The 14,899-nt window shown below is 42.9% G+C and overlaps 1 protein-coding gene across 2 annotated transcripts in view; it reads left to right on the forward strand.

The window, feature by feature from the left end:
- Window positions 1-14,899, forward strand: part of ncoa1 (nuclear receptor coactivator 1) — a 65,709-nt gene that overhangs the window by 45,502 nt on the left and 5,308 nt on the right. For both annotated transcript variants that reach the window (XM_073856247.1, XM_073856248.1), the window contains 16 exons: window positions 5,551-5,657; window positions 5,847-6,024; window positions 6,343-6,522; window positions 6,777-6,875; window positions 9,046-9,186; window positions 9,516-9,663; window positions 10,408-11,383; window positions 11,622-11,787; window positions 11,878-12,060; window positions 12,171-12,291; window positions 12,427-12,595; window positions 12,763-13,065; window positions 13,305-13,403; window positions 13,760-14,156; window positions 14,246-14,420; window positions 14,567-14,756. In XM_073856247.1, the coding sequence (XP_073712348.1) occupies window positions 5,551-5,657; window positions 5,847-6,024; window positions 6,343-6,522; window positions 6,777-6,875; window positions 9,046-9,186; window positions 9,516-9,663; window positions 10,408-11,383; window positions 11,622-11,787; window positions 11,878-12,060; window positions 12,171-12,291; window positions 12,427-12,595; window positions 12,763-13,065; window positions 13,305-13,403; window positions 13,760-14,156; window positions 14,246-14,420; window positions 14,567-14,756 (3,632 nt within the window). The remainder of the gene's footprint in view (window positions 1-5,550; window positions 5,658-5,846; window positions 6,025-6,342; window positions 6,523-6,776; window positions 6,876-9,045; window positions 9,187-9,515; window positions 9,664-10,407; window positions 11,384-11,621; window positions 11,788-11,877; window positions 12,061-12,170; window positions 12,292-12,426; window positions 12,596-12,762; window positions 13,066-13,304; window positions 13,404-13,759; window positions 14,157-14,245; window positions 14,421-14,566; window positions 14,757-14,899) is intronic.

Below are 14,899 nucleotides of genomic sequence, written 5' to 3' on the forward strand. Positions count from 1 at the left end.
AAATAACACGGCGGATATCGGATTTTGTGTAAAGTTTAAGAATTTTTTTTAATACTGACCTGATACAATACTGATTTCGGTGGTAACTATTTTTTTGAAATGCCGTTTATCGCGTTTTAAAACCAAACTGTGTACTCTTCACAGTGTTTTCCTATGTGAATGTTTTCTTTATACATAACAATACATAAAATTGTGCTCATATAGCTCAGTGGTAGAGCATTGCGTTAGCAGCACAAAAGATCATGAGTTCAAATCCTAGTATAGGCGCCAATTTCTTTTTTCGCCAGTGGGTGCTCGGCACAACATTACGCAATGTGTAGGTTGCTTATCAAAGGCAAACGATACAGGAGCGCTGCAGCACTATATTTTTAGATGCGAAATGTGATCATCCGCGCATTGTAGACTTAAAACCTGCAAGATCCACCAATAAGAGAGGCTCTCCAATTTCAAAAGTATTTTTGATTAAAATAAATTGATTTAATATCTGGTGTTTTTCCGTGGGTGCTCATGAGATTGGCGCCTATGCCTTGAGTGCTTTTTTAAGTCACTTTGGATAAGCATCTGACAAACGCATAATGTAAGTGTGAAATGTAAATTTAACATAGTAATAAATCGTCATTTTGACCTACATGTACATTTTTACTAAAATCTTGTCTGAAATGTACTCTCGTGACACAAATTAATCGCTAACCTTTTACAATAAAGTTGTATTACAATAAATTGCTAACAATAACCACTACTCCTATAGCATTTATTTATATAAATGCTTAGTTTATGTTAAATTTAGCATTTACTAATATATTTTTTAATTGTAACTGTAACGTTAATTAATGAACAATCAACAATGAACTAACAACTGTACTGGGATTAACTAACATTAACAAAGAATAATACATTCTAAAAAAAATTGCTCATTGTTAAGTCATGTAAGCTATTGCATTTACTATGTAAACAATATACAATATAATGTAATGTAAACAAATACAACCTTATTGTAAATTGATACTAATGATTCAATTCACATACACACAGCATTGTTTTACTGTGCTGTTAGTTAGTTTGACAAATGTTTTTATAACCAGTCAATATTTAGGGTCATATCACTCTTTCGCTTGTTTTCGTTCTTAGGTTTGTCACCCAATGCACAGACCCTCGTGTTTTTCGTTCAGAGCTCTCAGGCCCAAGGGAAGGGGGGCCGCAGGGGCGTGTGAGAGAGCAGCCAATAGTTGGGCTGTCCTGCCCCCTGACCTTGTGTAAGAGAGGGCCTCTCGTAGGCCTCCGCGTCCCCACTCTCCATACGAGAAAGAGAAAAGCAACTTGCCATCCGTCTCTACTATCCTGGGCTCAGGAGGGGGAATGTTGTCAGATAAAGATGCACTCTTTCCTGTTGAGTTGAACGTGACGGATGTGCACAGGTTTTTGAAATGTGTTTACCTGGACTGTGACCTGATGAGTCACTTATGACACTATTGAAGATTATGATCCTCAAGAATATTTTAGATTAGATTGCATGCGCTTTAACTTAACTTAAGGTGACGTTTGTCATGTTGTCCGTGTTAACATGCTTCCTTTTATCCTTACCTATCATGTAGAGACAACTATAGATAAACAGTCCATGAGTTAATAGGTAAACATTATGGTGATAGCAAAGCTATTGTTTGTTTGAGTGTCCTTACATAACATTATTGACCCGAATTAAGGAAATTGAGCATGACTGACTAATCATCTAGCCAATGGAAAATGCAGGAAGTGTTCAGGAAACCCGATTAAAAAGCATTCCGAATTACTATAATCATGTAAATATAAGTTTGTGTTTGGATTTGGGAATGGTTGATTGCTATTTGTGTCTGACTGTTAGTTGATTGAACAAGGACATAAGACCAAAAGTCCCTTTCACTTTACTGAAGGGTGCATCAAAGACATTTTTCACATTTTAGGCATACTCTCATAAAGCAGTGCACTTCATTAACATTCCAGTCCCTTCACAAATGCACTTGAAAAAATTCAAATCCGATTCAATTTGAAACCTGAGAAATGAATTCAGAGAACCTCAGATGACAAAGGTCAGGAAAGTAGACAGCCATTAGCTTAGTTTGTTGAGAATGCTGTTGAATGTCTTTGTGAAATAGTAGTTCATCTAAATATAAACATTTTCTCATAATTCGTTTACACTCGTAACTTCCCAGAATGCTTTCTTTCTTCAGTTGACACCTATATGTGAACAAACATGGCGAAGCTGGTTGTTGTGTGTTTTGTTATGAGAGTTTGAGACACACAAGAACCAATAAAATTCTCTATGTTATTAACATGCTGCCATCGTTTTCTTTTACAAAAGTGTGGTATCGTTTTAGAAGACATGTATTAAAGGGGCCATGGCATGAAAATCTGACTTATTCCATGTTTAAGTGCTATGATTGGGTCCCCAGTGCTTCTATCAACCTAGAAAATGTGAAAAAGATCAACCCAGTAACTTAGTTTTGGTAAACCATTCTCTACAAGCACATGAAAAAATAGGTCATTGAAATTTGGCTCTCCTTATGATGTCATAAGGAGCTCTTATTATAATAATACCACCCCTTAATCTGCACTCTCCAACCACAGCACTGCCATTTAGTGCAGAGAAAAGCACAATTGAGTTTTAATTTGAACAAAACACCATCATTTTGATCAGTGTTTGTATTTCATCAGCTCATTTGGATTTTAAAGGACACACCCAAAACGGCACATTTTTGCACACCTATAAAGTGGCGATTTTAACATGCTATAATAAATTATTTAGATGGTATTTTGAGCTAAAACTTCACATATGTGCTCTGGGGACACCAAAGATTTATTTGACACCTTAAAAAAGTCTTGTGCCATGGCTCCTTTAAACCACTGAATTACTGGGACAACAAAACCAGTCATAAGTAGCATGGGTAGCAGTAGTCAAAAATACATTATATGAGTCAAAATGATGGATTATTTATGCCAAAAATCATTAGGATATTCTGTCATCTTTTCTCCCTTTTTTCCAAACCGCGACAAACGCCAGTCCTCCTTCTCTGCAGAATGCAATTAATACTTTGTGTACTTTGTGATCAACAAACAAACAAAAACAAAACAATACTTTTGATGGCATTGATAAACCTGCGGTGGTTTTCTGTGGCGGGGAAGAAATGTAAGCCATCAAAATCGAAACAGAAAAATGCCGGCTGTTGCTTGTTCTCCCGACACCATCAAGCTTCTGCTATGTTAACACATTGATCCCAGGGGATCTTATGAAAAACTTTCCATTATTTTACCCAAAGTCAGCAAAAATCGAGCAGGACCAAAACTTTTTACAGCTGATCCCTGTCAAAAAAGTTCAGCGAAGACATCCCAAGGAGGACAGCAGAAATGAGAGTGTTCTTAATATGACAAAGTAAGAGTTTTGATTAATGCCATTAATGTTTATTCTTTTAATCAGTGTATACCACTAGTCAACTAAATGAATATAACATGGCAAAGGTGAATGCACATTTATATATTGATTCAATAGATTTATAGCATTTTGAAAAAAAATATATGTTTTCATAATAAATCTTTGAAAATCAAATTATGGATTTGAATTTTTAATGATATCATAACCTAAAGATGCTATGTGAAAATGTGTAACAGAAAATAGTGGTTTTCATCTTGTCACTTTCTTGGTATAGAAAACACATATTTACCAAAAATAGTCCAAATGGATTTATTGCGTTTTAGATCCAAACTTTTCAAATATTGTCCTATCGTAACAAACTATACATCAATGGAAAGCTATTTATTTAGCTTTCAGATGATGTATAAATCTAAAAAAATGGACCCTTATGACTAGTTTGTGGTTCAGGGTCACAAATGTCACATGAATTAGTACCTCGTATTTTATTTGTTACACACCAAGCCATCAAGTACATTAATGCAAATGCTTCTAGCTACCCAGTTTCAAGTGCGTGCTGCTTTTCCAGTATCTAGACGTCTTTGGTTTTCTTCTAAGGTCAACTTAAGTGCAACAGTTTGAAGAAAGTCTAGCTGAGTCGGGTGCATTTAAAGGTAACTCGATTGCTCTCTTGAGTTTCGAGGTTTACAGAGACGGTAAGCAAGCAAAACACGACAGCGCGCTTGGAATGTGTTGGCCAAGCGTTCGCATCTGTGTTTGTGTACTACCATAGAATGTATTTCTGGCCTAAATCTCCATAATGTCCAGCAGCTCCCGTCCCCTCCCACCTAACTGACCTCATTTTAAACTTTGCAAAGTTCAAAAATGCATGAGTTCTGCAAAAGTTTCTCAGCGAGAGCCATGCTGCAATTTTGTATGTAGAAACATACGGCGCATATAAAGCGCTCAAGCTCTGATCTAAATTTAGTCTTTGCTTCATAAAGACTTCACTTAGAATCCAAACCAAAACAATCGCACTCGTCCTCTCTCTTTCCAGCTGTTGGACTCTAAGCGGTGTTCTTCAGAAGCTTTTATCTCAAGAGAGGAAGGAAAGTGAAGTAGTTTGGCTGAAGAATAATCATTGACTCGTTATGTCAGTTCTTGTGACAGGAGTGACCGAATTGCGACTCGATGTTCTCGAGAGGGCTCGGTGCACTTGCTACACTTGGCTTCCATCCAAAAGTACCACTTTGCTCGCATTAGCCTTTGAGAGGCCTGCGCTGCTTAGCTTTTATCTACCTAGTCCAGGAGAGGAAGAAGGACAATAGTGAGATGATGCATGTGTTTAGTTATGCTTGTATTGAAGTCTGTGTTCATAGTGCTACAAACAATGAGTTTAAAGGAAAACACCACCTTTTTTAATATTTTACTATGTTCTTACCTCAACTTAGACGAATTAATACATAGCCTCTTTTTTTCAATGCACACACTTTTAATCTTTGTACAGCACCTCATAAATTTGTTAGCATGTAGCCTAGCCCCATTCATTCCTATGGCTCCAAACAGGGATGAATTTAGAAGCCACCAAACACTTCCATGTTTTCCCTATTTAAAGTAGTTACACGAGTAAGTATGGTGGCACAAAATAAAACTTTTGTTTGGAGCCATAGGAATGAATGGGGCTAGGCTAAATGCTAACACATTTACGAAGCACTGTACAAAGACTAAAAGTGCATGCATTGGAAAAAGATAGGTATGCATTAATTAATCTAAGTTGAGGAAAGAACATAGCAAAACATTGAAAAATGGTGGTGTTTTCCTTAAATTTATTAATTTATTTTATTTCCCAGGGGAGCTATGATACTTCTTTTCTGTTTAACAGTTATTGTATGATGTGCCGATTGGTTGGTATTAGGTATTTGTCCCGCCCCTCCTCCACTGTGATTGTAGAATGCCGGCGCTTGGCGAGGACAAAACCTGCCAGCATTTTTGAAAAGCGTGGTGCTTCCATTGGAAACAATTAAAAACATTTGCAGGCATAAACGTGCACACGCCCCCTTATTAATGTAAAGCTGCTTTGAAAAAATTACCAGTTGTGAAAAGCGCTATATAAATAAAATAAAATTGAATTGAATTATAATTTAAAAAGTAATGTTTTTTTGTGTTCACAGAGAAAGCAGCTCTGATGTCTCCAGAAGATGAGGTGCAGAAAAGCGACATATCATCCAGCAGTCAGGGGATGGTAGAGAAGGAAGCCCTCGGGCCGCTCCTCTTAGAGGTGTGTTTCTCTTTAAAAAAATTGTATTTGTATTTACATCTGAGGCTGGCCCAGCTCCACGAACTGCGGCTGTTGTCCTCAGGTGCTTTTCCTCAAAACACCTTCCCCCTTATTATTTCTTTTATATCTTATCTTCTGTTTGGTTTCTGTCTTGTCTTCCCCGACGCCGTTTCCTGTCCATTCCTCAAGGCCCTGGATGGCTTCTTTTTCGTCGTGAACCGCGAGGGCCGCATCGTGTTTGTGTCTGAGAACGTCACCGGTTATCTGGGCTACACCCAGGAAGAGCTGATGACCTCCAGCGTCTACAGCATCCTTCACGTGGGAGATCACAACGAGTTTGTGCGTAACCTGCTGCCCAAAAGCCTTGGTGAGTCTCTTAGCGAGGAAGGTCACTGTGAAAGCAGACAAATAAAAAGTGTTTGAAAATCCTAACCAACGTGGAGTTTCATAAAGGACCAATACAAAATGCTATACTTTATTCTGTGCAATGCATTCTGGGACTGCTACTTGTCTCATGTATGTAGTCCACAAAATCACTTACCATATTTTTAAGCTCATATGTTATAGTCAGCTAAGAGCTCTGTGGTAATGATTCACTCTTAATACTAGCGCAAAGGTCAAACGTCAACCGCTATCGTTTCAGCACTCCACCGGTGGTCTTTATCTATGTGTGTTTTTTTTTTAGTAAACGGTGTGCCGTGGCCTCAGGAACAAGGCCGGCGGAACGGGCACACGTTTAACTGCAGGTTGCTGAAAAGGCCTCCGGACGAGGTGGACACTGAAAACCAGGAGGCTCGACAGCAGTACGAGCCTATGCACTGCTTCACGGTTTCTCAGCCCAAAGCAGTACAGGAGGAGGGCGAGGGTAAGACTACACACTCATAAATATATAACCACATAAATATTTAACATAGTGTAGGGGGTCAAACACTGCTGTTTAAATATAAAATTGACACAAGCTATTGCCACACTGTGTTTACGTGGCACTGTTCCTATTTGGTGGATTCCTATATATACAGATTTCTAATGTGGCTTTACAACTACTGTCTAAACCTAATGATAAATGTTGTAGTACTTAGGATTTCATCCAAGCCACATTACGGTGTCTGTTTTTCACAGACTTGCAGAGCTGCTTGATCTGTATAGCATGCCGAATGCCCCGTCCACCACAGATCCCTGTCAATACAGAGTCCTTCATCACCAGGCAGGACCCTACAGGTAGTCTTTTATTGTATACACATACATTCTCAGTTAAGACCTGTTGGACTGGACAGACCATGGAGGGTATTGCCCATGAAACGTGTTTTGTTACACTCAATCTAGCTTTTTTACTCTTTAAATACTATTTAAAATTCACAACAACTCTAAGCTGATACATTGAGCTGATATACTGTTTCCGGCAATAGTGATTCCTGTAAATACAATCATGGCAGAAATCTTATTTCAGATGCAAATCTAAACTCTGACGATGTTTCCTGGTTGCTATATTTGCTAAATTCTGAAAACAATATATAATGTGTTCACTCAATATACACCGAGCCATAACACTATGACCACCTGCCCAATGTTGCGCAGGTCCCCCTTTTGCCACCAAAATAGCCCTGACCCGTCGAGGCATGGACTCCACTAGACCGTTCTATTAGAACCAGTATTCACTTTTTCAGCAATTTCTGCTACAGTAGCTCGTCTGCCGAATCGGACAACACTGGCCCGCCCCCACTGCCCACGTGCATCAGTGAGCCTTGGCCGCCCATGTCCCTGTCACCGATTCACCGCTTTTCCTTTCTTGTACCACTTTTGATAGGTACTCACCACTGCAGACTGGGAACACCCCACAAGAGCTGCAGTTTTGGAGATGCTTTGACCCAGTCGACTAGCCATCACAATTTGGCCCTTGACATAGTCGCTCAGATCCTTAAGTCCAATTTATAGTCGTGCGTAAGGTCTATGGCAAGCTCAGTATCATAGGTTATCCGTAGCCTCTGAGTAGCCTGACATGCACCACGCCAAATTTTTAACAGCGCGTCAGGTATACGCAGATCGCAAGTGCTGTGATTGGTCCACTACAACCCCTCCCGTCAGGTAAAAAATTGTGTCATAGGTATTTCCGTTTGCGGCGGTGAGAACAAAGATGGACCGAGTTGAGGAGTGATTTAACTCAAACTGCAACATAAGTCGCTGTTTATGTACTTCCATCACTGCTGGTAATCTCAAAACATACACAACAAGTTGCTGTTTCTTCTTCGCTTGTGGGTTAAACTTGCCAAGCTAATGCTTCATTGACCATCACGCTGCTATTGTGGTAATACGCGTGGATACTGGCTACCAGCGGTCGGCATGTGTGTTTGCACGTCGACGACGATGCAAAAAACGCGATTTATAGTCGCCGAAGGTTATCTGTAGCCTGTGCGTAGCTCTGCGTAGCCTGACGTGCACCTTGCAAAATTTTTAACAGCGCGTCAGTTCTACGCGGACCGCAAACGCTGTAATTGGTCCACCAGAAAACAACAAGTTGCTGTTTTTTCTTCGTTGGTGGGTTGCCAAGCTGCTTCTTCTTTGACGGTCGCTCTGCTACTGTGGTTACACGCTTGGATACTGCCTACCAGCGGTCTGCACGTGTGTTTGCACGTTGACGTGGACGACGACCCAAAAGTATAAATGAAAACCATTGTGGCTACGCCATAGGACCTACGCACAACTACAACGAGCCCTAAAGTATAAATGAAAACCGACACGGAACCTACGCCATCGCGGCTACGCCGTAGGACCTACGCACAACTATAACATGCCCTTTACACTTGCCCATTTTCCTCCTTCTAACACATCAGCTTTGAGGAAATGTGTCTGGAAAATGCAGGATAAGCAGCGAAGGCTTCGGGAGCGAAGGCTGGCCCGTGTGGTCCGATCCAACAGACGAGCTACTGTAGCTGAAATTGCTGAAAAAGTGAATGGTGGTTCTGATGGAACGCTCTAGTAGAGTCCATGCCTCAACAGGTCTGGGCTGTTTTGGGGGACCTACACAATATTAGGCAGGTGGTCATAATGGCTGATCGGTGTATATATTGCTCAACTGACACCCGGCCTGTGTCCCTTTGTGCGTGTTGCAGCCAAAAAAATGACAGAATTCAGGTTTCACTGCTTACTACCTAGTGGACCTGAGTCATTATGTAGTTTTGGTGTCGCGTCGACCATGCAGGGTGTGCGTTACAACTACTGTACTTACGGTCACCTCTTATCAGCTAAAAAACAGCTGTAGAACAATAACAAACATGCAGACTGAAACTGAAACCTTTTCTATTCTTGTACAAGGAAACGTTGAACTATTGTTGTCAAATTTGGACTTTGAAAGCTTCCTTTGCAACAACTTTCCCTGTGGGTGTATGTGCAGGGAAAATCATCTCTATTGAGACCAGTGCTCTGAGGGCCACAGGGCGACCAGGCTGGGAGGACCTGGTCAGGAAGTGCATCTACGCATTCTTCCAGCCTCAGGGCAGCGAGCCCTCCCATGCCAAGAAGCTGCTTCACGAGGGTGAGCCCTTGAACCTTCATTGTATTCATTATCATATGTAGTACTGTACTGGGTTTTTAAATATTTATGATTTCTCTGATGATTGACAGACTATTAGACACCTAAACATATATATTAAATGACTATAAAACTATTTGAGCAGGTTTTAATATTAGTTATATGATATTTAAAGGTTATGGATGTTTACTAAGATAATTTGATAATTACGATAATTTGCTTTGTTCACGAGTAAAGGCAATTATTAGTAAATGAGTTGCCTTAATTATCTTTCATTTTGATTGTAAAAGTGAACACCAAACAAACTGGATACTTTTTGTGACTCTTGACAGTGATGACCCATGGCACGGCCATCAGTCCTCTGTACCATTTCACACTCAGTGATGGGACGCCCCTCAGTGCGCAGACGCGCTGCAAATTCTGCTGCCCCCCAAACCCAGATGTACAGCCCTTCATCATGGGCATTCACACTATAGACAGGTAACTTTCACCACAAAAGCTTATCCATGTAAGACAACCCATATAAACATCAAGTTTTTCCTAGACAGCAATGAGATTTAATGGTGAGCAAATGGAAACCTTTAAGTCTCATGCTTTTCGAGTTTTAGATGAGATTTAAAGAGGTCTCAAACTATGTTCAGATTTGGTTGGATATCAGAGGATGCAACTGAAAAACTCTGTATGAACACAAACATTTCACATTAATTTGTTTATAAAATTGTATCTACTCTTTTGCCCCAGCAATCGTCCCATTTGTGTCTATTTTGACATGTGGGACAAAGTTAATTGAGAACTTACTTGGGTATCCTGAACTATAAAGGGGAAACCACTCAATAATAGTTTTCTATATTAATTAGGCTTGTGATCTTTTGTTATAATGACCCAAACACCTATGATATACTGTTGAATAAAAGTAGAGTTATAAGGGTCTCCATGAGTCGTGGCCTTGAGAGTCAGACTTGTAACTCGAAAGTCGCCGGTTCGAGTGTCATTGCCGGCAGGTTGAGACTGAGGGTGCCCTTAAGCAACGTTTCCCCAAATGCACCCCAAGCACTGGAGAGATAGCTACCCACTGCCCTGTGTGTGTGTATATGTTCACTACTCTGAGGTTAAATTTTGTGTATGGGTTACCAAACTTGACAATCATGTCACTTTTAAGCTAAAAGCAGCATCACTGAGGTTACTCTGAGGTCTGGTCTCTGACAATTCAAATGTGTATTTTAGGGAACACAACACTGCTAGCTCTCAGGAAAACACTACCCCCAGCCTTCCGTCTCCTGCTGCCCCACCCTCCCGCTCACCTGCCCTACAGCCCTCCAGTGACCTCAGCCTCCATCTCAGCAACAGCAACGGCACCTGTGCCACTCCTGGACCCCCCACACCCACTCCGCCGGGTTACCTGACACCCAGCCGCGTCGGGCCATCTCAGCAGGTCAGCAGCCCGTCTCCACTAGGCAGCCCCCTCACAGCCGCCCCTACCTCATTCATGTCACCTCGACCTCCAAGGGTCAGTCCGGGCCTGGCAAGCAGCCCTCGGGTACCCGGCCACCCCTTTTCACCCTCGGCACCCGGTATCCACTCGCCTGCCGGTGGTCTGACCAGGCAACAGTCCGGTGGCGACGTCGTCAGTTTCTCTCTCCCCTCTCCTCTAACCTCTAGACAGACTCCTACCCCCAGCAGCTCTCCGGCACGTCAGCCCCCTGCCAAACCTCCAGAAGCATGCATAGACGAGCCTAAGAGTGCTGCGGGGGGCAACCCCAAACTCAACCAGCTCCTGGACGGCAACCCTGAACACGACTCCCAGTCCCGTTCTGGATCCCAGTGCCCGGCCTCTCACAGCACCCTGACTGAGCGGCACAAGATTCTGCATCGCCTGCTCCAGGACAGCAGCAGCCCTGCAGACGTATCCAATGAGCCTGAGATCAAGAAGGAGCCTCCAACAAGTCCCAATGCGGCTTTGGCGATGAGGATGGGAGGCGGGAAAGAGCCGCAGGACCACCAGCTGCTACGTTTCCTGCTGGATACAGATGAAAAGGACCTGGAGGACCTGCCACCTCCAGCCGCCCTCAGCCTTCAGACGGTCAAGGTGAAGTCAGAGAAAAAAGGGAGCAGAGAAAATGTACCATGTGCAGCTGCTGCAGCTGAAACTGTAACTTCTGCAACGACATGCTCACCTAAATCCAGTGACAGGCAAAGCCCGGTATTTACATCCACTTTCATTTATTCATTGTTTGTTCTGTATTCTTTTACTTATTTTTAATATTAGACATGCATATTTAGGTCCTATTTTTAGAAAAGTTGATCAACAACTTATGTGTACATTTCTTCTTAAATTGTCAAGGCCCTGTTCTGATTTTGTACAGTTATTCTTAGACTTTTGATGTTGGTGACCTTTGCTCTTATTTCCACTCCACCATGTTGTGTGTTTATACGAGTAGCAGTTTCCCAGTACCGATCTGGATACTTTAAACCAGCTGTTGCCCACTTTGAGAAGCTCAGCAGGAGGGAAAGCTGTGGAGGAGCCTGCACTCATCCAGCCCAGCGAAGACAACCTTTCTATTGGGTTGAGCGTGAAGAAAGAGTCACCGGTAACGTCGAGCCAAGGTGTGGTCCATTGTACTATGAGAACCTTACATACCAATAAAATAAATGATTTAAAATTTTCAATACCTACTAACCATCATCTCTCTGCAGCATTCCCTGATGGCTCAAACCTCACACGTCAGTCCTCTTTTGAGTTCTGCGACCCCTCCACGCCAAACCAGGGTCAGGTACAGGTGGCTGATCTGGGGCAGACAGACCCATTTCAGCCACCTAAGGAAAGCGGCAGTCCCTTTGCCAATCCAACCAGCCTCAACACTTTCAATACCAACACAGGTATTGAACTGAATGAATACATTAACAAGAAGATATAGAACAAGAAAGTTCAGTTAAGTAGTGCAGGAGAGGGTCGATAGATTTAACAATCATTGCTTTCTTTAATTTAGGTTTGGCCAAGCTGGAGCTTCCTGATTCTCAGCAGTTCCAAACTTTGCCCTTGGTTGAACCTATGACTTTTGACAGCAGCTTGGGCAACCAAACGCAGGCCTCCCTGACCTCTCCTCAAGAGTGAGTATTTTCAGTGTTGTTTGCTGGTGATTGGGTTAATAGTCTTGGGTTAACTATTTCAAAAGAATTTGTTTGGTGCCACCGTCCTTTCTCTTTTAACTGCGATTCATATGGTTTCATTCATGCACTGAGCAGGCAGTGTGTTCCCTGTCCGCTGGATGAGATGCTGTGTCCTCCCACCACTCCCGAGGGCCGTAATGATGAGAAGGCCTTGCTGGAGCAGCTGGTCACTTTTTTAAGCCACACCGATGAGAGCGAGCTGGCCGAGTTGGACCGAGCACTGGGCATCGACAAGCTTGTTCAAGTAAGTGTTAAGTGCATGCAGTCAGAACTGGATAATGCAATTCTAGCACTAATCCGTTCGGCATGTATCCACAAAGGAAGCTACAATTGGACCCCTACTTTGGGTTGGTCAAATGCAACACAAAGTAGGAGTACCAATGGTTGACTGCCTTACCACCTCATCTACAGAGTGGATGCCTCGAACCTGTCACCCAGGCCTTTCCTCTGCCTCAGCTCCCAAACGCTGTACCTATGGAGCCCAAGCTACCCAGCTATCCCACCAAGTTCCCATCTTCACCCTCACAGTTTCCTCCTGAGATGGGCACAACACAGGGCATGAGCTTCGGGGCCCCACGAATGCCGTTTCCTGGCAACGCGGGCATGGCGGTGCGGCCCGGCATGAACCGGACTCCTGGTGTGCCCAACCAGCTGCGACTGCCTCCCAACCAGCTGAGACTCCAGCTACAGCAACGTTTGCAAGGTCCACAGCAGGTAGAGAGCATTCACTTCACACTACATAATAATAAATGTGATCTCACAACCTGTAAATCCTCCTCTGGGATTGTGTTGCTTTGTGTAACAGATCCAGCCAATGCTTTTGATTTCGCTCTTTGAAATAACATGCTGTGGAACTAACCTAGCCTTTTGTAAGCTGCAGCTGCCGAGCGAACGAGTGATTAGTTGCACTTGTTTAGTGGTGATCTATTGCCCGTGTCTCTTTTCCCCATCAGCTCCAGAACAGACTCGCCGCCATGGGCCAGTTCCCACAAGGGGGGCATGTTGCCATGGGGATGCGCCAGGGTATGCAGCAGCCTCAGATGCCCTCTCAGGTTAGTGTCGCATTCGCCGAGCTGGATCATAAATGCATTTCATTAAGGTGCAAGTCTTTCATATAAAAACACTGTTTATTATGGTTTTCAGTACTAGTTGTGAATGTTGGTCACAATTTGGTGTTATTTATTTATTTTGATAAAATTCATAATTATTTAAAATGTTTGCTAAAGATCTTGTCATCAGTTAAATGTACTGCCATTTTAGTGATTATATAGATTATTAACTGATGCATTGCGTTTTCAGTGTCAAGTTTAATTATATAGCACATATTTTAAACACAAAGGTCATGTAACATGCTATAAAAGAAATATAATGCCTGTAATTGACCAAGAGCCGTCCCTCTCTCCGACAGCCTCCTCTTAACGCTCAGATGATGGCCCAGCGGCAACGGGAGCTCTACAGTTTCCAGCACCGCCAGCGGCAGCTTTTGCAGCAGAAAGTCATGCTGATGAGGCAAGGTATAAACCCTGGACCTCTGGGAGCACAGCAGGTTCCCAAGGGTCCCCCGCAGCAGCAACCGCAACCTCAGCCACAGCAGTTTGGCTATCCTCCAGGCTACAATGCCATGCCTGGAAGCACACCTACCTCCCCGAGCCACTTTAACCCCATAGGGGGACCTCTGGACCCCAAGCTGTCTACCAGGGGTGGCATGGGCAACCAAGGCATTATGGGAGGCATTCAAGGACAGTTTGGTGGACCTGTAAACACTCCTGTTCAGCAGGGGCTTTTTCAGCAATTTGGGGGGCCTGGTACGTGTCACGTACTTAATTGTATTTCAAATGTTTTTACGTTTTTGATTTATCATCACAGCTTCACCTACCCAAACTTTTTCTTACAGGCATGATCCAGCAAGGAGATCCATCCTTTGCTCCCGAGCTCAGTCCAACCAGCCCTTTGCTTTCACCACAGAACTCCACCTCCCAGAGTCCTTTGCTCCAGCAAACGCAACCTCCACCTGGTTATCAGTCACCTGACATGAAGAACTGGCAGCAAGGCGCTATGGGCAACAACAGGTATGGTGGCTGATATTCAAAAAGGAGGTTAAGGTAATGTTGGATGTTTATGGAGAAAATGTGTTGCATCACCAAATGTGCATTTAAATCTGACAGATTCAGTCTCTTAATGTTATAAATGTATAAAACATTGTTTCGTGTGACAGTATATTTAACCAGGCTGGTGGCCAGCCTACCTCTCAAAGCTTTGGGCAGCAAAGCGTGTATAACAACATGAGTATCACCGTCTCAATGGCTGGAGGATCAGGAGCGGTGAGCTCTCTACCTCCCATCGGACCATCTGTCGGCATGGGCAACAACAACCTTGGCAACGTCACTTCAATGTGTAATGATCAGGTAAGATGGTCACTGTATTATTTATTGAGATGATGCCATGCTTTTCGACGCCAAGAAATGATATAATTTATTCACCTTCGAAACCCAACTTTGTTCTTCATTCATGGAACATTGCTTTTTCCAGACCTTGGTCACCATTTACT

The sequence above is a fragment of the Misgurnus anguillicaudatus genome, chromosome 18 (genome assembly GCF_027580225.2).
Source record: "Misgurnus anguillicaudatus chromosome 18, ASM2758022v2, whole genome shotgun sequence".
Lineage (NCBI taxonomy): Eukaryota > Metazoa > Chordata > Actinopteri > Cypriniformes > Cobitidae > Misgurnus > Misgurnus anguillicaudatus.